This window comes from Mesoplodon densirostris, chromosome 1 (assembly GCF_025265405.1).
Source record: "Mesoplodon densirostris isolate mMesDen1 chromosome 1, mMesDen1 primary haplotype, whole genome shotgun sequence".
Taxonomy (NCBI): Eukaryota; Metazoa; Chordata; class Mammalia; order Artiodactyla; family Ziphiidae; genus Mesoplodon; species Mesoplodon densirostris.
In genome coordinates, this window is record NC_082661.1 from 201,989,562 (window position 1) to 202,014,028 (window position 24,467).

General features: G+C 38.3%; 1 protein-coding gene across 5 annotated transcripts in view; it reads left to right on the forward strand.

Moving 5' to 3' along the window:
• Positions 1 to 24,467, forward strand: part of KLHL2 (kelch like family member 2) — a 131,945-nt gene that overhangs the window by 91,971 nt on the left and 15,507 nt on the right. For 4 of the 5 annotated variants that reach the window (XM_060114462.1, XM_060114482.1, XM_060114491.1 and 1 more), the window contains 4 exons: positions 11,987 to 12,096; positions 16,686 to 16,802; positions 17,988 to 18,137; positions 23,099 to 23,216. In XM_060114462.1, coding sequence (XP_059970445.1) covers positions 11,987 to 12,096; positions 16,686 to 16,802; positions 17,988 to 18,137; positions 23,099 to 23,216 — 495 coding nt within the window. The remainder of the gene's footprint in view (positions 1 to 11,986; positions 12,097 to 16,685; positions 16,803 to 17,987; positions 18,138 to 23,098; positions 23,217 to 24,467) is intronic. The other variant, XM_060114473.1, reaches the window with a different exon arrangement.

Consider the following 24,467-nt stretch of genomic DNA (forward strand, 5'->3'; position numbering starts at 1 on the left):
ACAGGGTGGGTACTGGCATTAAAATAGACACATAGACCAATGAAATAGAATTGGGAGCCTGGTAATAACCCCCTTGTGGACACCAACCAGTATTTGGCAAGGAAGTCGAGAATATTCAGTGGGGGAAGTACAATCTCTTCAGTAAGTGGTGTTGAAAAAACTGGATAACCACATACAGAAGAATGAAATTGGACCCCTATCTTACAACACTTAACTAAAATTAACTCAAATAGATTAAAGACTTAAACATAAGACTGGAAACCATAAAACTCCTAGATGAAAACAGCTCCTTGACATTGGTCTTGGTAATGATTTTTCAGATATGACACCAAAAGCACAAGCAACAAAAGCAAAAATTAATAAGTAGGACTTTATCAAGCTAAGAAAAAGCTTCTGCACAGCAAAAGAAACAATAAATAAAATGAAAAAGCAGCCTTCAAAGTGGGAGAAAATATTTGCAAATTATATATCTGATAAGGGATTGATATCTAAAATATATAATGAACTCACACAATTGAATAACAAAACATAATTACTATTACTTTTTTGTGGTGAGAACATTTAAGATTTACTCTCCTAGAAACTTTCAACTGTGTAATGCATTATTGTTGATGGTAGTCACCATGCTGTATGTTAGATCCCCAGAACTTATTCATCTTGTTACTGGCAGATTATCCCCTTTGACCTAACCCCTCCAAGCCTTGGTAACCGCCACAGTCTACTCTGTTTCTATGACTTTGGCTGTTTTAGATTTCACATATAAGTGATATCATATAATATTTGTCTTTATCTGACTTACTTCACTTAGCATAAGGCCCTCAAGGTCCATCCATGTTGTTACAAATGGCCCAGTTTTCTTCTTTTTCTATTGAGTGTGTGTGTGTGTGTGTGTGTGTGTGTGTGTGTATCATATCTTTTTTCATTCATTTGTTAATGGACACTTAGGTTGTTTCCATATGTTGGCTATTATGAATAGTGCTGCAGTGAACATGATAATACAGATATCTCTTCAAGATAGTGACTTCATTTCCTTCAAATATATACCAGCAGTGGGATTTCTGGATCATACAGTAGTTTTATTTTTAACTTTTTTGAGGAACCTCCATACTGTTTTCCGTAGTGGCTGCACCAGTTTATATTTCCACCAGCAGTGCAGGAGGGTTCCCTTTCTCCGCATCCTCACCAATACTTGTCTCTTGTCTTTTTTTTTTTTTTTTTTTTTTATTTTAACATCTTTATTGGAGTATAATTGCTTTACAATGTTTTGTTAGTTTCTGCTGTATAACAAAGTGAATCAGCTATACATATACATATATCCCCATATCTCCTCCCTCTTGAGCCTATCCCCCTCCCACCCTCCCTATCCCACCCCTCTAGGTGGTCATAAGCACGGAGCTGATCTCCCTGTGCTATGCAGCTGCTTCCCACTAGCTATCTATTTTATGTCTGGTAGTGTATATATGTCCATGTCACTCTCTCACTTCGTCCTAGCTTACCCATCCCCCTCTCCGTGTCCTCAAGTCCATTCTCTAGTAGGTCTGTGTCTTTACTCCCGTCTTACCCCTAGGTTCTTTTTTTTTTTTTTTGTGGTACGTGGGCTTCTCACTGCTGTGGCTTCTCCCATTGCGGAGCACAGGCTCCGGATGCGCAGGCTCAGCGGCCATGGCGCACGGACGCAGCCGCTCCGCGGCATGTGGGATCTTTCCAAACCGGGGCACGAACCCGTGTCCCCTGCATCGGCAGGCGGACTCTCAACCACTGCGCCACCAGGGAAGCCCTACCCCTAGGTTCTTCATGACCCTTTTTTTCCCCTTAGATTCCATGTATATGTGTTAGCATATGGTATTTGTTTTTCTCTTTCTGACTTACTTCACTCTGTATGACAGACTCTAGCTCCATCCACCTCACTACAAATATCTCAATTTCGTTTCTTTTTATGGCTGAGTAATATTCCATTGTATATATGTGCCACATCTTCTTTATCCATTCATCCGATGATGGACACTTAGGTTGGTCTCTTGTCTTTTTGATGAGCCATTCTAATAGTTGTCAGGTGATGTCTCATTGTGGTTTTGATTTGCATTTTCTGATGATAAGTGATGTTGAGCATCTTTTCATATGCCTTTTTGGCCATTTGTATGTCTTTGGAAAAATGTCTATGTAGATTCTCTGCCCATTTGTTAATCGGATTGTTTGGGGGTTTTTTGCTATTTATTAGGTGTAGGAGTTATTTTTATATTCTTGATAGTAACACCTAATCAGGTATATGATCTGTAAATATTTTTCTCCAGTTCCCATAGGTTGCTTTTGCACTCTGTTGATTGTGTCCTTTGATGCACAAAGTTTTTAAGTTTGATGTAGTCCCATTTATCTATTTTTGTTTTTGTTGCCTGTGCTTTTGGTGTCATATCTAAGAAAAAATTGCCAAATCAAACAGCATGAAGATTTTCCCCTGTGTCTTCTTTTAGAGTTTTATAGTTTGGGGGTTTAGGTTTAGGTCTTTACTCCGTTTTGAATTAATTTTTGTGTATGGTATAAGATCAGAGCCCACCCTCATTCTTTTGCAGGTGGGTATCCAGTTTTCCCAACCCTGTTTTTTTTTTGTTTTTTGTTTTTGTGGTACGCGGGCCTCCCACTGTTGTGGTCTCTCCCGTTGTGGAGCACAGGCTCCGGACGTGCAGGCTCAGCAGCCATGGCTCACGGGCCCAGCCGCTCCACGGCATGTGGGATCTTCCCGGACCGGGGCACGAACCGGTGTCCCCTGCATCGGCAGGCGGACTCTCAACCACTGCGCCACCAGGGAAGCCCCCAACCCTGTTTTTTGAAGAGACTGTTCTTTCCTCTTTCAGTGGTCTTGGCATCCTTATCAAAGATCATTTGACTATGTACACAAGGGTATTGAAAGGTGTATATTGAAGAAGTCTCCCTTTCACCCTTGTCCGTCATTCCCCCTTACCCCCCGTCTCCCGACAAATGTAGTTACTAGTATTAGTTTTGGGTTTTTTGTTTTGTTTTGTGGGGGTGAGGGAGGCTAGGTAATCTATTCACATGGTTCATATAACAATAAAATGTACCAAGCTATCCACTGAAAAAATTTGTTTCCACATCTGTCCTACTTCCCTCCTCCTTAGGTATGCCCTCCTCTATAGGGAAGTGTTTTTATTAGTTCCTTTTATAGCTTTCCAGTGTACATGAATCTTTAGTGTTATCCTTCCCCTTTCTTTACACAAAAGGTAGCTAATATGCTGTGTACTCCTTCGGTAGTACCTTTTCTCCCCTCAAACTGGCAACATTTCCTGAAACTCTCTTCATAGCATGAACTTTCTTATTCTTTTTTATAGATGCAGAATATTTTATAGATGCAGAATATTGTGTAATTGTACCATTTTTAATCAATGCCAACCAGTTAACTCTTTTGCAGTTATTAAAAACAATGCTGCAGTGAATAACTTGGAATGTGTTATTTCATAACTGGTAAAGTGTATTTCTAGGATGAGATTTCAGTATTGAAGCTCTGTAGAGCTTGTACTAATTTATACTCCTACCGGCAGTATGAAATAGTACACAGTTTCATAGTAGGGATATGTTTTGGGGTTTTTTGTGTGTTTTTAATTTTGATCTTCATGGTTTTGTAGCTTGAGGCCAGGGAAGAAATTGTTCATATATCATTTTTATTAGCAGTAGTGGTAATATTAGAGCATTTAACAACAGGAACTAAGCAGCAGAGAGACAAATAATGATTTGTATAAAGAACACATAAAATGACAGGTAGCACTAACCTTCTTGCCTTTCTTCCTACAGAGTTCCTGTGAACAAATTTCTATCTAAACATGTTTTCAGTTGCTTTTGGTGCCTAGAAATTTGAATATACATATAGGAATAGTAAAATTGAGAACTGCCACTGTCAGGTTCATGTCATTTTAATGTTTTAGAAATACATGCAGGATTTTACTGATTCATTAAAGGTATTGTTAGGAGTCCATGCTGTTTTTTTAAATATGTATTGGGGAAATGGCTTGCCGTATTGTAAGTGTCTTACATTAGTTGACTAAAATTTGTGATCTCATCACACCCAAAGCTCTTCCTTCTGAGATGGCCTAGCGATTCCCTTTATAAATGTGGTTTGAATTTTATATGTTCCCATAACAACTTTGTAAAGCTCCTTTTGCCCTTACAAGTTTGACAACAGGGTTTTTTTCCTCTAGCAGATACAGAATTATACTTTTTCCCATTCAAATGACAAGACTTGCTTTATTTTAGCTCAAGAGAATTGGTTATAGGTACTGTAAAACAAACCACTTCCCATTTTCCTTACCCCAGAGCATTCTGAGGCATAAAACTGAATGGCGGTGGTAGCTAATGGACCCATTTCAGTATGCACATGTCTGTTCACTTGCACAGATGTGCAGTGGTTCCTCTTGATAGTGGATCCTGTCCATGTGGTAATACTACTCTGTATTTCTCACAATTGTTCCATTTCTAGCCCACAATCAAAAAGCAGGATGGTTTGATGGCAACAGTGGAACTGTCATCTTCAGCATAAGGTTTGAGAATGACCATTGTGAAGGTAGCAGATTAAACTACACTCTAATGTCATTTAGAGTTTATTAGTATATTATTTAGATGTGCTATATGTGTTCTCTTGGCCGTTCATTAAAACTATCTCATTAACTGAGTAATAATTAATTCCTCCTCTATTCTCAGTTTCCAGTAGTACTTGCCAGAAGCTTAAATCACCAAAGTGTTTTTCACTAAAATATTTTTTTTTCTTATAGCACAAGGGTTACAAAGAAGAAAAGAGAAATGTTATATGCTTTTGAAAATAATGTAATAGGTTTGGATGCTACTTTTTTTGTAGTTATTAAAAACATTTTTTTTAATTGAATGAAAGATTCTTTAAATTCTGTAGTGCTTTGCAATTTCCAAAAGTTTTCCTGCCATAACAAAATACCACAGACTGGGTGACTTAAACAACAGAAATTTACCTCCTCATAGTTCTGGAGACTGGGAGTCCCAAGATCAAGCTGCCAGTAAGGTTGGTTTCTGGTGAGACCTCTCTTCCCAGCTTATAGATGACCACCTTCTCACTGTGTCCGCACATGGCATTTTCTCTGTGCATGCACACCACTGGTGTCTTTTTATAAGGACACCAGTCCTATTGGATTAGGGCTGTCTTATGACCTCATTTAAATTTAATTACCTCCTTGAAGGATCTATCTCCAAATACAACCACATTAAGGGTTCAGTCTTCAAAATGTAAATTTTGGGGGAACACAATTCAGTCCACAGTAGTAATCCATAATGTCCAACAGTGAGCAAAGAGGTATCCTAGGAGAGATATCCTAGGAGTAGTACTTTGATAGAGACTTAGAACAGGCAACTGAAACATTTGTTGTCTAAAACTGGGGGAGGTAAAGGCATGAAGGGCTGGCTTATACGTCTTCACAAGTGTGTGCTCGCACTCAACATGGGGTAAGGACACCCCATGTGGGTGTGACCAAGGGAGGGTCTTCAACAGATAGATTCCTTCACTTTTCAGAAGAATCTGGGGAAGAGGAGGTGGGAGAAGATGCTGGTATGACTATACAGTTTCCCCCACAACACCTCAACTTCCTTTTATCCCTACCTGATTCAGTGGTTCCAGGACCAGGGCTGCAGTTGCAGGGGCCAGAAGCAGGGGTGATTTCTAAGCAAGAAACCTTAACTGTACTTTTAAACTTTTACGTCAGGATTCCTAAAGGCCTAATGTGATAGACTGTGTGTTCACCCCATCTGGCAAACTTGGGGTTGACAGTGAATACAGCTGTATTACCTAGTGGTTGAGATAGACCACTAGTTCTATACCTATGGAATGATACCCTATGTAAATGGGAGTGGGCTGAAGGGGAAGCGTTTGCTAGATGGTATTGCTGCTGGCACTCGGGACCAGCCCAGTAGCCAAACCTATTGTCCCTTCCTGTCCCTTCCAAAGGTGGAAAAGTTAAAATTCAATGAGAAATAGAGAGAAGCTCCCAAGACTGAACCAGGAAGAAATAGAAGATATGAACAGACCAAGTAATGAAATTGAATAAGTAATTTTAAAACTCCCAGAATACAGAAGTCCAGAATCAGATGGCTTTACAGGTGAATTCTATGAAACATTTAGAGAAGAGTTAATACCTATCCTTCTCAAACTATTCCAAAAATTGCAGAGGAAGGAACACTTCCAAAGTCGTCCTGTGAGGGCACCATCACCCTGAAACCAAAACCAGACAAAGATATCACAAAAAAAGAAAATTATAGACCAATATCACTGATGAACACAGATACAAAAATCCTCAACAAAATACTAGCCAGTCGAATCCAACAGTACATTAAAGGATCATACACCATGATCAAAAGGGATTTGTCTCAGAGATGCAAGGATTTTTCAGTATCCACAAATCAGTCAGTGTGATACACCACATTAACAAATTGAAGAGTAAAAACCATATGATCATCTCAGTAGATGCCAAAAACGATTTTGATAAAATTCAGTATCCATTTATGGTAAAAACTCTCCAGAAAGTGGACATAGAGTGAACGAACATACCTCAACATAATAAAGCCCAAGTATGACAAACCCACAGCTAACATCATACTCAGTGGTGAAAAGCTGAAAGCATTCCCTCTTGAGATCAGGAACAAGACAAGGATGTCCTTCTCGCCACTTTTATTCAACATAGTTTTGGAAGTCTTAGCCACAGCAATCAGAGAAGAAAAAGAAATAAAAGGAATCCAAACTGGAAAGGAAGTAAAACTGTCACTGTTTGTTTGTGGGGTTTTTTTGGCTGCGTTGGGTCTTAGTTGCTGCACTCAGGCTTTCTCTAGTTACGGCAAGTGGGGGCTACTCTTGGTTGAGGTGCATGGGCATCTCACTGCGGTGGCTTCTCTTGTTGCAGAGCATGGGCTGTAGGTGCATGAGCTTCAGTAGTTGTGACACATGGGCTCAGTAGTTGTGACTCGCAGGTCCTAGAGCACAGGCTCTGTAGTTGTGGTGCACAGGATTAGTTGCTCCACGGCATGTGGGATCTTCCCAGACCAGGGATCAAACCCGTGTCCCCTGCATTGGCAGGCAGATTCTTAACCACTGCGCCACCAGGGAAGTCCCAAAACTGTCACTGTCTGCAGATGACATGATACTGTACGTAGCAAGTCCTAAAGGCTACCCGAGAAGTATTAGAGCTCAGTAATGAATTTGGTAAAGTATCAGGATACAAAATTAATATACAGAAATCTGTTGCATTTCTATACACTAACAACAAAGTATCCGAAAGATTAAGGAAATAATCCTATTTACCATCACATCAAAAAGAATGGATGCTACTTTTAATGTTTTTAGTTTGATACTGAGTGAATTGGTTAAAGTTTTAAGGTTGGTAGGATCATGCAGAGCAAGCATGGACTGATAAGAAACAATAGGATCTGGAGACCAAGGCTTCAGAACATATAAAATAACAGACAATTGGCAGTGTCAAGCGTAAGCTGTTCTGGAAACAGAGGGTTGGGCCAGGGATAGTGGCCCTAGGATAACCGTGAGTTCTGCTGGTGTGTGGGATGAAGTCAGGCCATATAAATTATGTGAATTGTTGTAGGTAGGTAGGTAGGTAGGTGGAATCTTCAGGTTTAGTGGGAAAGATCAGTAAATGCTCAAGTTAGGTGACATTAAGTTAAGAATATTATTCACAGGACAAACCTGTGTAACCAAAGACATTTAAAATATCACTCGTGCCCTAGAGTGCCTTACAGTGACTGAGCCCGTCATCTGGTGTGTCTGGGTGCCTGGGGTGTATTAACCAGCAATAGTCCTGCCAAATTGCCTGTCAGTTAATACAGCAGAACATTTGAAGATTCATACTGTTCATATAAATAGAGAAAAGGCAGGCCTTACAGTAAACTCATTTACTCCTGATGTTGCCAGATACTGCCCTCCATATTTAGTGATGCTCCACATAATTGCCAAAACTTTTCCAAGAAAGCTTAATGTGAAGGGGTAAACATTAGACACCAATACCGAAAGATTTTACTGAGGAGGAGAGGTTGTTCAGGTAGAAAGTAGAACATATGTGAGGGTTGGAACTATTTAAAAATATGTATATGACTTTCTATAATGAAAGTTCCCTTGAACATTTCATCTTTCTCCACTTTTCGTTTAGACTAGTTTTTTTGTAATTGGTGAGGGTCCTCAGGTTCATTTGTTTGAATAACAGCTATGTTATGGTTTTTGCAATACCATCATCCCTGTGTATCCTTGGGGGACTGGTTCCAGGAGACCCGCTGATACCAACATCTGTCTATACTCAGGTCCCCTGTATAAAATGATGTAGGATGAATACAGTTGAGTTTCACAGCCCTGGATATGGGAAGGTCGACGGTACAGTTGTGGTAGTTGACTACTTTTCCTGCCCTCTTAACGTCCTTTGATCACTAGTAAAGAGTACACAATGAATTTAGAGCCCAAACTTGACTTTGGATAAAGTTTACTAATGCCCTGAATTTACTTCTAAATTTAAGTAATTGATTATTTTTAAAACGTCACCAGGTTTGTTTTTTATTAAGTCCATTTTTCTGATTAATGAGGCAAGAGTGTAGGGTAACTTATACAGTCATGATATAGAAAAGTTACGTTCTCTCTGTTGTGTTTGTTACCACTAGAGATTTTTTTCCCCCGTGAAAAGTATAGGGAGGCCAGTAATCTCTTTCTTTGATTCACATTTTAAAATTGTAAAAGAAGCTTGGTGCAAAATCATTACAGACCTATATTTGGAAGTGAAAATATTTTATGACTAGGAAAAAGAGGTTTATATTCACTTGTCTTTTGTTCAGTAGCTATTGTGTATTTATCTTTGAATTTCCAATTTGCTGTCATAAACATTTTTTTTTTTTTTTTTTTTCTTTTTGCGGTACGCGGGCCTCTCACTGTTGTGGCCTCTCCCGTTGCGGAGCACAGGCTCCGGACGCGCAGGCCCAGCGGCCATGGCTCACGGGCCCAGCCGCTCCGCGGCATATGGGATCCTCCCAGACCGGGGCACGAACCCGTATCCCCTGCATCGGCAGGCGGACTCTCAACCACTGAGCCACCAGGGAGGCCCTGTCATAAACATTTTTAAGTTTATATGCTATTTGCCAAATTTTCACTAAAATGAATTTCTCAATATTTGGGAACTTTAAATACAAAGAATTTCTGTATGCTTTTCTTATGTTCATTCTTTAAAAAGCAAATCCAACCACTGAAAAAAAGTTTTTCCTTATTTCTTTATGTATAAAAATTTCTGAAATGATTTTTTTGTGTAAACTTCTTGTGAGGTCAGGAACTATTAGGATCATATTTCAGATGTAGAAAGGACCTTTGTAATTAATCATGATGGTTTATTAAAATCTATAATCCTATTAAAAATTTCACACTAGGTTTTGAAGTACTATTATGAAGTAATATGTTATAAGGACTAGATATCTTAAAAATGTAAGTTTAAGCTTTAGTTTGTATTTTTTCGAATACTAATCTTAGTTTTTTTCATTGACTTGATTAATTACAAATTCAGTTACAAATTAATCATTTATGTTGTTCTTTATCATTGCATTCTTTTTTAACTAATAATATTTGTTAGAGCAGTTGTAGTTTTATAGACAAATTGAGTGGGCGGTGCAGAGAGTTCTTCCTGTGTCCTCCCTCTTCCTACAGTTTCTGCTATTATTAACATATTGCATTAGTGTGGTACCTTTGTTACAGATTATGAGCCAATATTGATACATTATTATTAACTGAAGACCATAGTATATATGGTTCACTGCTTGTGTTGTATATTCTGTGGGTTTTGACAATGTATAATGACATGTATCCACCATTTTCCTCAAACCCAGAGGTTGCTTCCTCAGCCGTGTCCAGTCTACTAATCAGCCCATCAGAGACATTCTTCATTTTTCTTACCGTGTTTTTGATCTCTAGCATTTCTTTTTACTTTTTTCTTAGAATTTTCCATCTCTCTGTTTACATTGCCCATCTGTTCCTGCCTGCTGTCTGCTTTATCCATTAGAGCTCTGAGCATATTTATCATAGTTGTTTTAAATTCCCAGTTTGATAAATCCAGCATCCCTGCCGTGTCTGGTTTGGATGCTTGCTCTGTCTCTTCAAGTTGTGTTTTCTGCCTTTTGTAATTTTTTTCTTGGTAGCCAGACATGATGTACCCAGTGAAAGGAACTGCTGTAAACAGGCCTTTAGAGATGTGGCAGTGAGATGTGGGGAGGGAAGCCTTCTGTATTCCCATGATTAGGTCTCCGTTTGTTAGTGAGCCTATGGCTCTGGACTGTGAACTTGACAAATGTTTCTCGGGTTTCTTTCTCCCTTCCTAGGTGGGCCAGGATGGCTGGAGTGGGCTGGAGTTGGGTGTTTCCCTTCCTTGGGTCAGTTAGGCTCTGGTTAACTAGTTTCTCCTGAGGGCAGGCTTTATTAAGAACAGACTGCTTTGGGTATTTCAAATTGTTGAAATTCATTTCTCCTCCCCCTACCAGAAGCCAGAGGGGATTCTTCTCTCATATTTACTGTGGAAACCTGGTTGAGCTCCTAGAGGAAATCTCACAATATTGTGGGGATCCCCCTATGACTGGGACCCCCTGGAGTTTTTAACTCTCAGAGTTGTCCACGCTGAGATTTTCCTACCCTCGCACTGATTCGCATGCAGTTTCCACTTGTGAGTCTCTGTTTCAATCAGCTGCAGCTCCCTGTGTTCTCCTGTTGATCTCTCCAATCTTGGGGGCATTGCTTTGCTCTGTGTTCTCTGCAAGGGAAGCCAACTAACCCTTTTTATGGTATGTTGAAACATACATTTGAAATGAAATCTTTTATTTCACCTTAGAAAAAAAAGGCTTTGAAAAAACTTACTATTAGAATATGGTTAATTGTAAAGACCTAGAAAATACCTAGAATTCCTAGCAGATTTTTACTTTAGAATATAGGGATCACAATACAATAGGAGCTAAATTATTGAGTCTTTACCCTTTACCACACACAGTTCTAGATGCTTACAAGCCATTAATTTATTTAATCCTCACAGAAATCTTGTTATGTAAGGTATTTTTATTATCCCCATTTTATAGATGAGGAAGCCAAGGGTTAGAGAAATTACAAAACTTTCCCAAGGTTTTACACACTAGCACGTGGCAGAGCTGGGATTTGACCACCATATTTCCTTGTTAGCTCACACTTTAAAATGAGAGCTAGATTTGGAGGAAAGGATACTTTGTAAATGATTAGGTTTTTTTTTTAAGTTTTTAAGTCATTGATTATACTAATAGTACCCCCTCCCCCCCTCCTTTGGAGGAGTGGGTATGTTTGTGAAATCAAAGAAAGGGTTTCTTTTTCAGTTTTAAGAATTACTAATTTCACTGGTTTCTGGAAAGTAATTGAGGGTATAAAATAGTGTAACTTGACCCCCAAGTAAATTGCTTACATAGAATTCAGAGTTATCTATTCAGACTGACCAGCATTTAAGATTTCCTTGTTTAATCTTTAGTTTTCAATTAAAGCAGCTTCCCCTCCTTACCCCGTTATGTCCTAAAGCCCTCTAATGTTTTACATAATACATTTAAGTGTGTGAATAATAACACAATGTACTTTATCTAATTTATGTAATCAAAAGGTTTTACAAATTTCAACACCGATAGTCTTATTACCAGATAAGGAATAGATAGATGTTTAACTCTAAAACACCCCCTTATAAAACAGAAGTGATTCAGCCGAGTGTACAGTAAGGCTACCTTCCTGCCTGTGCTTCCACTTTGTCACTCAAGTACAGACCACTTCCCCAGGAGAGTTTGTTTGGGTTTGTCTTGTTAGTTCTTGCCTTAAGGAAGTACACTTGGTTTTCTCCTTCATAGGTTACATTAGGAAAAACCTCTTCTTTTTTAAGCAGTTTGAAACTATGGTAATAGAATGTGGCGTTAATGGGTTTTCTTTGTAACCTCCAAACAGAGCAACATTTTGCAGATGTCGTACTTAGTGAAGAATTTCTCAACCTGGGCATTGAACAAGTGTGCAGCTTAATCTCGAGTGACAAACTTACCATTTCTTCAGAAGAGAAGGTAAGTGTATTTTTCTTTTCCCAGTGTACAGTGATATAGTATTTTTCCTTTCTTTCACTTTGTTTTGTAACTTTTTGACCCTGTATGTGTAGTGACAGCCAGTGATCTTTGATCTGGAAGTTAAGAAACTCAGCTAGTTGACTTGTTGGTTGTGTAAATAACTGTGTTCTCACTCCTTAGGAGCTTCCCTAAATGGTTAGACACCAGAGTTTTGTGCTTGACCCCACAGCAAGAGCTTGCGTACATTGAACTATCTGAAACAAAGGGCCTTTGGGGAACTGAGTTTCTTCTCACAGCTAGATACCTGGGAAAATTGTGATCTAAACATAATATTCTCAGACTTCCCTGGTGGCGCAGTGGTTAAGAATCTGCTTGCCAATGCAGGGGACATGGGTTCAAGCCCTGGTCCGGGAAGATCCCACATGCCGTGGAGCAACTAGCCTGTGTGCCACAACTACTGAGCCTGCGCTCAAGAGCCCATAAACCAAAACTACTGAGCCCGTGTGCCACAACTACTGAAGCCTGCATGCCTAGAACCCGTGCTCCTCAACAAGAGAAGCCACCGCAATGAGAAGCCTGCGCACCGCAACAAAGAGTAGCCCCCTCTCAACACAACTAGAGAAAGGCCGCGTGCAACAACGAAGACCCAACACAGCCAAAAACAAACAAATAAATAAATAAATTAATTAATAAAAAGAAGCCACTTAAAAAATAAATAAATAGGGCTTCCCTGGTGGTGCAGTGGTTGAGAGTCTGCCTGCCGATGGAGGGGACGCGGATTCGTGCCCCGGTCCGGGAAGATCCCATATGCCGCGGAGCGGCTGGGCCGTGAGCCATGGCCACTGGGCCTGCGCGTCCGGATCCTGTGCTCCACAATGGGAGAGGCCACAACAGTGAGAGGCCCGTGTACTGCAAAAAAAATATATATATATATAAATAAATAAATAAATAAACAAACATAATATTCTCAAACCAGAGTAATTTCACCATCATGTGAGTTGGACGAAGTCACCCAGGTGGCAAAGTTTAGCTAGTTCCAGACTGACCTCTTCTGTCCGACTGGCCCCTACAGCTTACACTCTACCCTCCCCACGTGTCCTTCCCCCCTTCCAGAGCCCTGTGCAGCTGCTTTGTCTGGTTGTAGCCTGTCTCTCCGAAGTTGGGGTTGCCTTTTTCAGCCACCTGCACCTTTTGTATCGGTGGAGGGAGAGGCTTCTCAGTGGGTTTTATTCTTTGGGTAGGTTTTGTAGCTTGTGGGAATCAGGGTGCAAAAGCTTATGAACCTGCAGTGTTTGGAAGAAGTGAAACTTAAGTTTTTCCTTTGTGTGATTTGTTGTATAAACTTTGTTGTTCTTTTCCTCAAGGATATTCATACTGCTTGGGGGCAAAAAGACACATTTCTTATAATATTTACCAAATAAAAAATATGTGAAAGTGGTTGTGAAATGTATAATCTTAACACCCCAGAAATATAGAGGAGAGGAAGACACTACTATTCATGTTTAATAGATGTGTGTTGAGTGCGTACTGTGTACCAGACACTGCCATGGAGTCCTACATACAAGAATATTGACAAAATGAAATCCTTTACTCATGACTAGAGGGACAACCAGTGGGGTAATAAGTGATCACAGAATGCTGTAGAGGGTTCAGAAGGAGCCTTTAATCATTCCTTGGATACAGATTGGAGTTCAGTGTGGCTCAGATGTATGATCCAAGTTTTTTAAAGTGCGTATGAGTTTGCCAGGGAAACAGGGATGGGTTGGAAGGAGAAGGGCAGCCCAGGTAGAGGGAACAGAATATGTAAGTGTAAAGAGGTGTGAAAGAATGATTGCATTCTTTTAGTTCAGTACAGTTAGAGTTTACAGTTTGTTTGGCACAGTGGTAGGAGATAAGGTGGGAAGATGACATAAAATACCTTCGCAGCCATGTTAAAGAAAATTGACTTGGACTTCCCTGGTGGCACAGTGAATAGAATCTGCCTGCCAATGCAGGGGACACGGATTCAAGCCCTGGTCCAGGAAGATCCCACATGCAGCAGAGCAGCTAAGCCCGTGCACCACGACTACTAAGCCTGCTTTCTAGACCCCGCATGACACAACTACTGAGCCCGTGTGCCGCAACTACTGAAGCCCACATGCCTAGAGGCCGTGCTCCACAACAAGAGAAGCCACAACAAGAAGCCCATGCACTGCAATGAAGAGTAGCCCCCGCTCACCACAGCCAGAGAAAGCCTGCGCACAGCAACGAAGACCCAACACAGCCAAAAATAAATAAATTTTTTTTAAAAAAATTGACTTTACCCTGGTGATGAAGAGCCTCTGAAGAGTTCTAATCAGTAGAAGAGTGCTACGATAATGCCTTCACTGTAGAAATGTCACGGAGGCTGTTCTGGTTTTCTACTGCTGCATAACAACCACCCCAAAATGCAGTGACATAAAACAACCATGTCGTTATGCTCACAGTCTGTGGGCAGAATTCATGCAGGGCACATAGGGACAGCTTGTCTCTGCTCTGCAGTGCCTGGGGCTTCAGCTGGGTTGGCTTGACGGGTGACATTATTCTACTGGAGCCACATACCCAAGGCTTCAGTCCCTCTGCACATGGCATCTTATGTTTCTGGAACACCCAGGATGGTTCCTTCACTCGCTTGTCTGACTCCTGGGCCAGGTATTGGTTGGTAGCTCACCCTCCCCACCCCCCTTCCTCTCTATGACTGGCTTGGGTCTCATAGCATCTCATCTCCAGTAATCAGACTTTTTACATGACACCTGGCTTCCCCCAAATGAGCATTTCAAGAGACCAGAGGCATCTTATGACCCAGCTTCAGAAGCCCCACAGCACTGCCTCCACAACCTTCTGTTGGTTACACAGGGCCAGCTTAGATTCCTGTGGGAGGTTACTACATAAGGTGTGGACACCAGAGAAGTGGTTTATTAGGGACCATTTTTGGAGACTAGCTCCAAAGTGGTGGTGTGCAGAATGGACCAAAAGTGGGGTGAGGGTCATATAGGAGGATGTTGAAGTTACCAGTGAGCAATAGGATCTGGTATAGGGTGGTAGAAAGAGGGGTGGAGAAGAGAAGACAGAGCTGAGAAATAGTTAGCAGATAGAATTGACAGGACCCTCTTTATCTTCTAGCATCTGGCACATAGAGGTACTTGGTGACTGAATGAATTAAAGAGGCTCATTAATTATAATATAGATTATTTTTAGCTTCTTGCTCTATACCTGCATCAAAATAACCTATTTTTTGCTTCCCAGTTATTCATTTACATATCATCGAACATTTTCTACAACCCTTTAAAGATTACTGGGTAGTATATTCATCAGTCTGGAAGGAAATTATGTATTCAAATACTGTCTTCATAATAGCTTATTAACTTTCTCATATGTATATGTTGTAATGCCCTTATTATTTTGATAATTTTTAATATAAAATATTATATTTTAATACATTCTACTGTTGTGACAAAAGAGAGTTAATGTATTCTGCAGATCCTTGATTTAGAAGTATATGGTCCAGCATTTGTTTGTAAACCCAAGGAAAAAGCCAAAAAATGAGTTGTTGCTAAGAGCACATGATTTTCATTCTAGATATCACTTTGCTTTATTATTTCGGGTGCTTTATTCAAGAGGGACTTTAGATTTAAATCTAAGTAAGTAGAACCAAATTCAATTTGGAAAGGTTGTCAACAATGAATTAGATCATATATCATCAAATTATCACTGCTACCACTCAAGTTCAAGAAGATTAGGTAATGTACTTGATGAAATATGTAGTAAATACCCAGCAAAAAGTACTCACTAAATACGTAAAAGTACTAAAGTACTTATTAAAGTACCTACTAAATTAAAAGTAGATCTACCATATGATCCAGCAGTCCCACTTCTGAGTATATATCCAAAGGAAATAAAAACAGAATCTTGAAGAGATATCTGTATTGCTGTGTTGGCTGCAGCATTTTTCACAATAACCAAGATGTGGAAACAACCTGAATGAATAGATAGAAAGGTGCTATATATACACAATGTATATAAAAAGAAGGAAATAAAAAGCCATAAAAAGAAGGAAATTCTGCCTTTTGTGACAACATGGATGGACCTTGAGGGCATTATGCTAAGTGAAGTAAGTCAGAGAAAGACAAATACTGTATCATCTCACTTATATGCAGACTCAAAAGTCAAACTCATAGAAAGAGAGTTGAGTGGTGGTTACCAGGGGCTGGGAGTAGGGGAATCCGGGAGATGTTGGTCAAATGGTACAAACTTCTAGTTATAAGATGAAAAAGTTCTAGAGACCTAATGTGACTAACAATTAACAATACTGTATTATCTAAAAGTTCCTGAGAGTACCTCTTAAATTAAGTACATACTAAGTACCAAATGAAAAAAATAAAAAGCAAAGAAAGAAATGGAGTGGATGTACTTTTCAAGTGCATCATAAGTCAGGATTTGAAAAACTTGAGCCATGGATTATACTTGGATGTCTTAGCAGAGTTGTATATAAAATGTAATATTGTATTTTATTCAGATGCCTTGGTACATAACTCATTACTTATTTTTCTTTCCCCCATATTTTCGGCAAGGTATTTGAAGCAGTAATAGCTTGGGTGAATCATGACAAGGATGTAAGGCAAGAATTTATGGCTCGGCTGATGGAACATGTACGGTTACCTTTACTTCCTCGGGAATATTTAGTTCAGGTAAAAGCTTTGCAAAACACAGGAGTACACCTACTCCATGTCACTGGGCTGACAGCGTGTAGATTCCTGTTACACAGTGGTAACTAGGCAGAGGGCAGTAAACGCACCTGCTGTCCTTGGCAGCTGCTAACTCTTAGGGCAGTTCCCAGTCTTACAGGTTTGCTTCTTCCCTATTTCTGATTTGAGTAAGCAAGTACTAGAGCTTATGGAGGCAGTATTTGTGGTGACTTAAGTACATGTAAATAAATGCATTTGTGGCTCTGTGTCACTGCTCTGCATCTCCTTTGCTTTCCTTTTGATAGCCCACTCTGACTGCTCTGTAGAAATGGAATTTTGATGTTCTACCCAAATACTTTTTAGTTTTCCTTCACAGTTTCAGTGGCTTGCATTTGGTTTCTGTCTTTACTTCTAAACTGAGGAAAACCAGGTTATTTGAAATAAATAGCAATAAATGGATCTTTAGTAGTCTCTGAACAATTTTAAATTTATTGTTTTATTATTAATATTCTACTAGGAACATTTCAACATTTTAATTTATAATTGAAACCATCTAATCAAACATTTCTTTATTAGGAGATGAGAGCTGATCATTTTAGAATTTCTTGAAGCCTCATTATTTGTTTTAATACGTGTAATCATTGGTACTCTGCCTTTAAGAAAATGAACAGAAAAAATCTGTCCTGCACTTGATGTCAGGGATAGCAAGGACAAGTTTTATTTGTGGTGTAGGCACATTGTTATAAAGTATTTTGAATTCCTTTTCTGGGTATTTAGTTTGTGTTTTAAAAAGATGTCTTTAATTTATAAATATTTCCTCCCCCACCTGAAGGACTCATTATCTAAATTTTCTTATTTTTCTTACTATTTGGCTTAATGTTTAAAGATAACAAATAGGTGAACATAATATTATCCAAAGATTATTCTGTAGCTGACATTGAAGTATATAATTTTCATTGCATTCTTCTTTATTACTTATAAACATTTTGCTCTGCAGACCAGATACTTGAGCATTTGGGGGCATCATTTACTTTTGTTTTAGTGATATGTATAAACTTTCCTCTGTAACTTTTAGACTGAACCAGGGAGGATAGTTATTGCTTTTTTCCTCTACTTTACTTGTTTCTTTGTCAGTCTTATCATGAAGTAGCTATCCCCTCATGGGGTGGGTCTGATTTCTTCTTCCAGAGGGTTGAGGAAGAAGCACTGGTGAAGAACAGCAGTGCTTGCAAAGATTACCTCATTGAAGCTATGAAGTATCATCTGCTACCAACAGAGCAGCGTATATTAATGAAGAGTGTCCGGACCCGACTGAGGACACCCATGAACCTTCCCAAAGTAGGATCTGCTGTTCATACTTGTTACTACCTCATCTGAAAGGCCCATAGTGAGGCTGTTAATATTTTACTCATCTGATTTTCCATGTGCCCAGGAATTCATTGAAGTGTATATAATTCAGCTTCTCTATTGATTTTGTCTGTGGAGGGTGGGGATTGTTTGACGCACTTAATCTTTATAAACCGCATGATGTCACTCTTCTGGAACAGACGCAACTGGTATTTGTCCCTTCTGAGTTTTTTTAGCTCTTTACAAAGGTTTCTTTGTAAGCTACATGTTTGGATAATAACTGAAAACCAACTAGTTTCACAGAATTGCTAAGAACTTAGGATGCTAGCTTGTTCCTTTTGTTCCTTCCTATTGTCTGTTGTGTACTATTTGATGGTTCACTCACACATCATACATAGCCATTTCAGTGTAGATTTTCCATATGTTTTCCCAGATCTCCAGTGTTCATGTAATTCCTCTGTGAAAGTTCATATTCTACCTTTATCTTTTTAGTTGAAGCCATTCATGTCTTACTGATTTAATTTTCCTTACGAATAACCCCTCATTTCTGTCTCTCTGTTTACAATTCCTTCTGCTCTGTTTGCATCTTTACAGTACTAGGAGACCAGCACTTTGAGCACCATTTTGTGTATGGTCTAATCAGAATGACCCATAATGTAATGCTTTTATTTATGTATTGATTTTTAGCTCTCATGTGTGTTTGGGGCAATGATGAATTAAGAAATGAGAATTAATCTGTTATCCACTGTTTTCTTATATCACCTTTAGTTATTACTTTACCTTTTTATTAAATTAAATCTTTTAAATTCTTTCACTTTAATGCTTTTATTTAGTGTTTTTTCAATTTTATTTTTTTTTGGAGTCTACATTTTAATTGCTTCAAATCCATATTAGTAGTGTTTTTCTGTTTTGCCCAGTGTTAACAAGAGTTCTCAATTTAGAACCAACTTATTTTTCCAGTGTGCTACTCCCTCCTTTTTTCTAGATCATTAGTAAATATTTTAATTTAAAATGGACTTCAGTACTCTCCCTGGTGATACCTCATTAGAAATACCCACTTACCAACATAGTCCGTTTGTAGGAAGTTTCAGTCTATATGATTATGTTTATTATCTAAGCCAAAAAGTAAATAATTTGGCATATAACATCTGTTGAGATTCAGGATCATATAGATTCAAATTTGGCCTGATTTTTTTTTTTTTACATCCCTCTGCGTGTTGCTCATCGTTTCATAGGCTCCTGGAAGTTCAAATGCTTTTCTCAAAATATTCTAAATTTTTACTGAGAATATTATCACTTAAAAAGTATTTACAAGGCGCTCACTTCCTACCCTATTTTGAAAATTGGTATTTGCCGTTTTTAAATTTTCTGATCTCTCCTCAGTTCTCCAAGATTTTTCAAAAATAATTGTAAGTGGCTCAGTAAGTACATTAGCTAGTTCCCTTAACACCTTAGTATGCATGCCATCTGGGTCTGCTGATTTTATAAGTGTTCACATTTCCCAAATACCCTTTTACCTCCTTTTATAAGTAGCCGTCTCTATAAGTCTTCATTACTTCATATTTGTCCATATAATTTGGTGTCAGTTTTTGTTCTTACAAAAAAAATAGATTTATAAAAGTTGTTCATAGCCTTAGCCCATACGAATTATTATTTCTTTTATGCTGGTCTTTTTAACTTCCTTCTAAATAGCTTGTTTTATCTTTAATACTTTTTAAACATTTCATATTTGTAAAAGATCTCTTCTTAACTTGCATATTCCCTCTGCTGGCATCTTTAGCTTTGCTATCTTTAGCTATGCCTTAACCTTTAGAGTGAAAACTAATTCTCTTCTAATTTCTGTAATAAGCATGTCACTTTTGAAGACATTCTAAAGAGTCTTTGGTAAAATCCTATCAAGTATTTTCTCTTATGTAGAGTTGTGATCATCTGTTCAGTTGACACTCTCTGGGCTTCTCTGGTTATGGCTTTGGAGTGACCCTCCTAACTGTATTAAACTTTCAGTTTCTCAGTTCTTTAGCTCCGATTTTGTGGTGGGTATGCTGATACATGAAGGTTCTCTTCTGTTCTCTCAGGGTGGCTGGGGAGGAGGGTTGCAGACCTGACAGGTAGCAGGGAGCCACTCAGCTCCTGATTTTGTATTTGCATAGTCTCTCCTCAAAGTTTATTTATCTGCACATGTTTTTGCAAAAGTGCTTGTGTTGGACACTTTTTTCAATAGCACTGTTTGTCATTTTAGAGTGGTTGTACTCAAGATTAATTCTAAATAGGTAGGTAAGAATGAGGCAAAGATTAATTTCTCTTGCTGACATATCATAATCATGGTAAGACCTATGAGACAAAATGTGGTAGCAATGCTGGAAAAATAATGTTTCTACCATGACAGTGACTAATTAGGCTCTGATTCTGTGGACGCATACTAATTTGCATGAAAGATCTTTTTATATCTCAGATATTAGTTTTGTATCGTCAGTAAACCGTCTTGGGATTGTGTAAGGCACTCTTGGATTTGGACAGTGTAATGAAAAACTGTATATGTTTTGCTTCTGTGTTTTGTTGTTAGCTTCTTTTTATCTTTGGAATCTGTATTTTTACAAATGCTATCTTATTATTTCTATATATTTATTTTTCTTTTTTTTACCCAGGATATCTATTAAGATTTCCAGTTGGAAAATTATGAAACTTGGTATTTCAGGAGGCAAAACTAATATTTAATATGTGAAGAAAATGAAAGAACAAAGTTTAATTGATCTACATTTCAGGATGGTCACTTGAATTTGTGTAACTCCCGACCCCTCGCCTTCCTTAAATACGTCACATTTAACTTTTCCATACAAATGTCTTCCCAGTTTTCTATTCCTTTGCATTAACATAAACTAGTATGATGTTTCTCAGATCAGGCGTCACAAATAATCAGGGTGTCAGAGTCATGACATCTCTTTTGATGCTAGTAGCACAGTGGTTTTTATCACCGTCTCTTGATCTCATACAAATACCCCTGCTCTCCTGCTCTTGTCTTCCCATTATACATTCTTCCTTTCCCCATTATCTCTGATTTCTGGAGTTCCAAATCCTCACCTCATTTTACTTCTCTTGGGTGAGTAAAGAACAGATATTACTACCTTTCTCTATATTCAGTAGCACATATTCCCTTCCATCCTCATTTTGATCTATAAGAAGTGAACTATTGTGTGGAAATCACAGGATTCATAGTTGAGAATCATGAAATCTAATAAACTGTATTGTTTCTCAAGGATTATTTGAAAAGTATTCCCTTCAGAGATTTTTTTAAACTGATCTTCATCAGAGATGTTAAGCAAACCTCTTTCAACTGTTGTCTAACTGCCGGGCAGAGTTTAAAAGTTAAGCACAGGTAGGTCTTCTATAGACCTCTAGATACAGGATTGATTTTACTGTCTGTTGCACCTCTGTGATTTCATAACCTTGCCCCTCCCTTTTTTCCCTTTGGGATTAGGAGGGAAGGGTATTGCAGATTTTCTTTGTTAATTCTTCCTTTTATTTATTTGTATTCAACACTAGAGGAATGGCAGGTCTGAAAAAAAATTATATAACTGTGCTACATTCAGTCTTCTTTTTAAGACCTTTAAAATTCTTTATACTTTCCAGTAAATAAATTACTAAAATAGGCTTCTTTTCGGAAACAAGATTTATTCTGATTTCTGTGTACCCATCTTTCTATAGTTCCAAGTACAGGTAGGTCATTGCTCAGTCAAGGTTGCAAACCTTCCCTTTTTGTATGCATGAGTCATTCCATCTTCTGTTTGTTTTGATTTTTTGTTTCTTTTGAACATCCGTTTTTCCTGTCATCTCACTTTTCCCTTGACAGGTCCTTGCCATTCTTTACAGTGTTCCACACGTGACATCATTAACTTTTACATTCTTCTGAATTGACAGCTGTGTTTTCAGTGTTTCCAAAGAGTGCCCAGTGTGCCCACTTATACTCATTAAAAGACAAACACATTGATGGCTAAATCCCATCTATCTCTCAAGGTTCTACTCCCTCCAGGAAGCTTTCACTAAATTATGGCTATGTTTCATTTTCTGATCAGGAATAGCAATTAATGTCTATAACTAATCATAGCTCTCTGGTCACATATAATTGTATATAGTTCTTGAAGTACTTTAGAGTCCTGTCTCCTTAGTGATATCTAAGAGCTCTTGGGGGTAGAGATCCTGTCTTACATTTCTTATGTAGAACATCTTAGCACAGTTCTGATCAAATATGGAAGATAGACACTTAATAGTTGTTGGATTGAATTGAATTGAAGAAGTTTATGGACCTCACTTATTCTCAGTGCTGGACTGTTCTTCATTCATTCGTTATGATTTCTAGTATCTCCATTATCTGTCCTCTTGGTTGTTTTATTTGTGGGGCATCCAGGGAGGTCTCTTTACTTGACATCTGGGAATCTGTGCTCTCTTGTGAACTCCAATTCAATTAGTCCTCCTTTTTCAATAGGTTTTTTTTTTCCTTCTTCCATCTTTCTTTAATACCTTATTGTCCTTTTCATCCCACCTACCCACTAACATAAATTTCACTTCTGTCTGCTTTCCTAGATTGTGGAGATCTAGTCCCTGGTCATTACAAAGCTGGGATCTAGTTTATAGCAAGCCCTATGACACTGCAGCCTTGCCAGTGCTGACTGCCTGCTGTTTTTGGCTTAAATACTGCTTTTGCTTGAAGGATCAGAAACTTAGTTTCTGATATCCTTATTTTTGACTAAATGTGCTAGAAAATAGAATTGTAGTTCTAACATACATGTGTCCCCTTTGTTGATGTTTATTAAATGTTGATGAGGTGGTTGTTTTCCCCCAGCTTCCCCTACCATCTTCATCCTAATATTCTTCATGTCATTGTCTTTGTAAGACATTTTAAATCCCTGAATATGCAGTAGTTGTTGGTTCAAGTGCCTCTACTTCTGCCCTTGCAGTTAATGGTGGTGGTTGGGGGCCAAGCACCAAAGGCTATCCGCAGTGTGGAATGCTATGACTTCAAAGAAGAACGATGGCACCAAGTAGCAGAATTGCCTTCCAGGAGATGTAGGGCAGGTAAGCATCATGCATTGCGGTCATTTTCCTATTGCTGGGTCATTGGGAGCTTCCCTCTCAGGTCTTATTTTATTAACTAGAAGAATCTTTATTGGAAAAGCTTGGATTAAAATAGCCACGTGATAACAGAGTGATTGAGGAGCCCCATGCAACTCATAAGACATCGATGGGGATAGCTGCTCTGTCTTCAATTTACATATTTTTCTGATTCTCTAGTATAAAGTGGAGTAGCTAGCAATTTGCTGGATATTTTCCTTGTTACCTTTGCTGAAGTGTTGAGAATTCTTTAGGTTGGGACCCTTAGTTCTAAGAGATTCCTGACTTAGCTAATAAGCCACAGTTTCCTTCTTCCAAGCATTCGTTTTACAAACATTTGTTGAAATAGACTTTATTTATCCAAAACTGTAATCAGAAGAGGCAGTTGCAAATTCTAAGGATTCTTCCTGTGACTCAAACCTGGATCCATAAATCATAGCTCCCATAGCAAATGAGTTCTAAGTGTAACAGAACATTTCTATCATGGTAGTCCTTTAACAATATATCCTAGAAATTGTTACGTAACAGCATAAAGTTAACCCATTCCTTTCGAGCTGTCTAGTATGTTGGACAGGGATCTGGATGTAGTATAATTTTTACTAGTTTTTAATTGAACATTAAAATTGTTTTTAATCTTATGTTATAAATAGTACTGCAATGAATTCCTTATACATATATTATTATGTATGTATGCTAATATATTTTAGTGGGATAAAACTCTAGAACTAGAATTAATTATTCAAAGAGTATGCAAGGAAGATATACCAATTATTACTTCCACTAACAGTAAAATATGAAGGTACAAATTTCCCTACATACCCTATAACACCTTATAATTAAATTGAGTTTTGCAATCTGGTAGGTGAAAAATGCTATCTCATTATCTACTTTGCACTTTTATTATGAGGAAAGTTAAACATCTTTCTGAATGGTCAGTTCATGATTCTTGCCATTTTTTTATTAAACTATTTTATTGATTTGATACGTTAAGGGAAGTAGCCTTTTTGTCTGTCATTTGTGGTGTGAATGTTTATTTGTATTAATCTTTTATCTTCTGACTTTACTTGCATTATTTTTGTGTTATTTTGGCCATTTAACAATGTTACTTTTTATGAATTCCTGTACATCAGAATTTTGTCCTTGGACTTAAAGATTTGTTTCTTGTATAGAAAAGCGTTACTCAGAAATTATTTGTGTGTGTGTGTAATTCCCTAA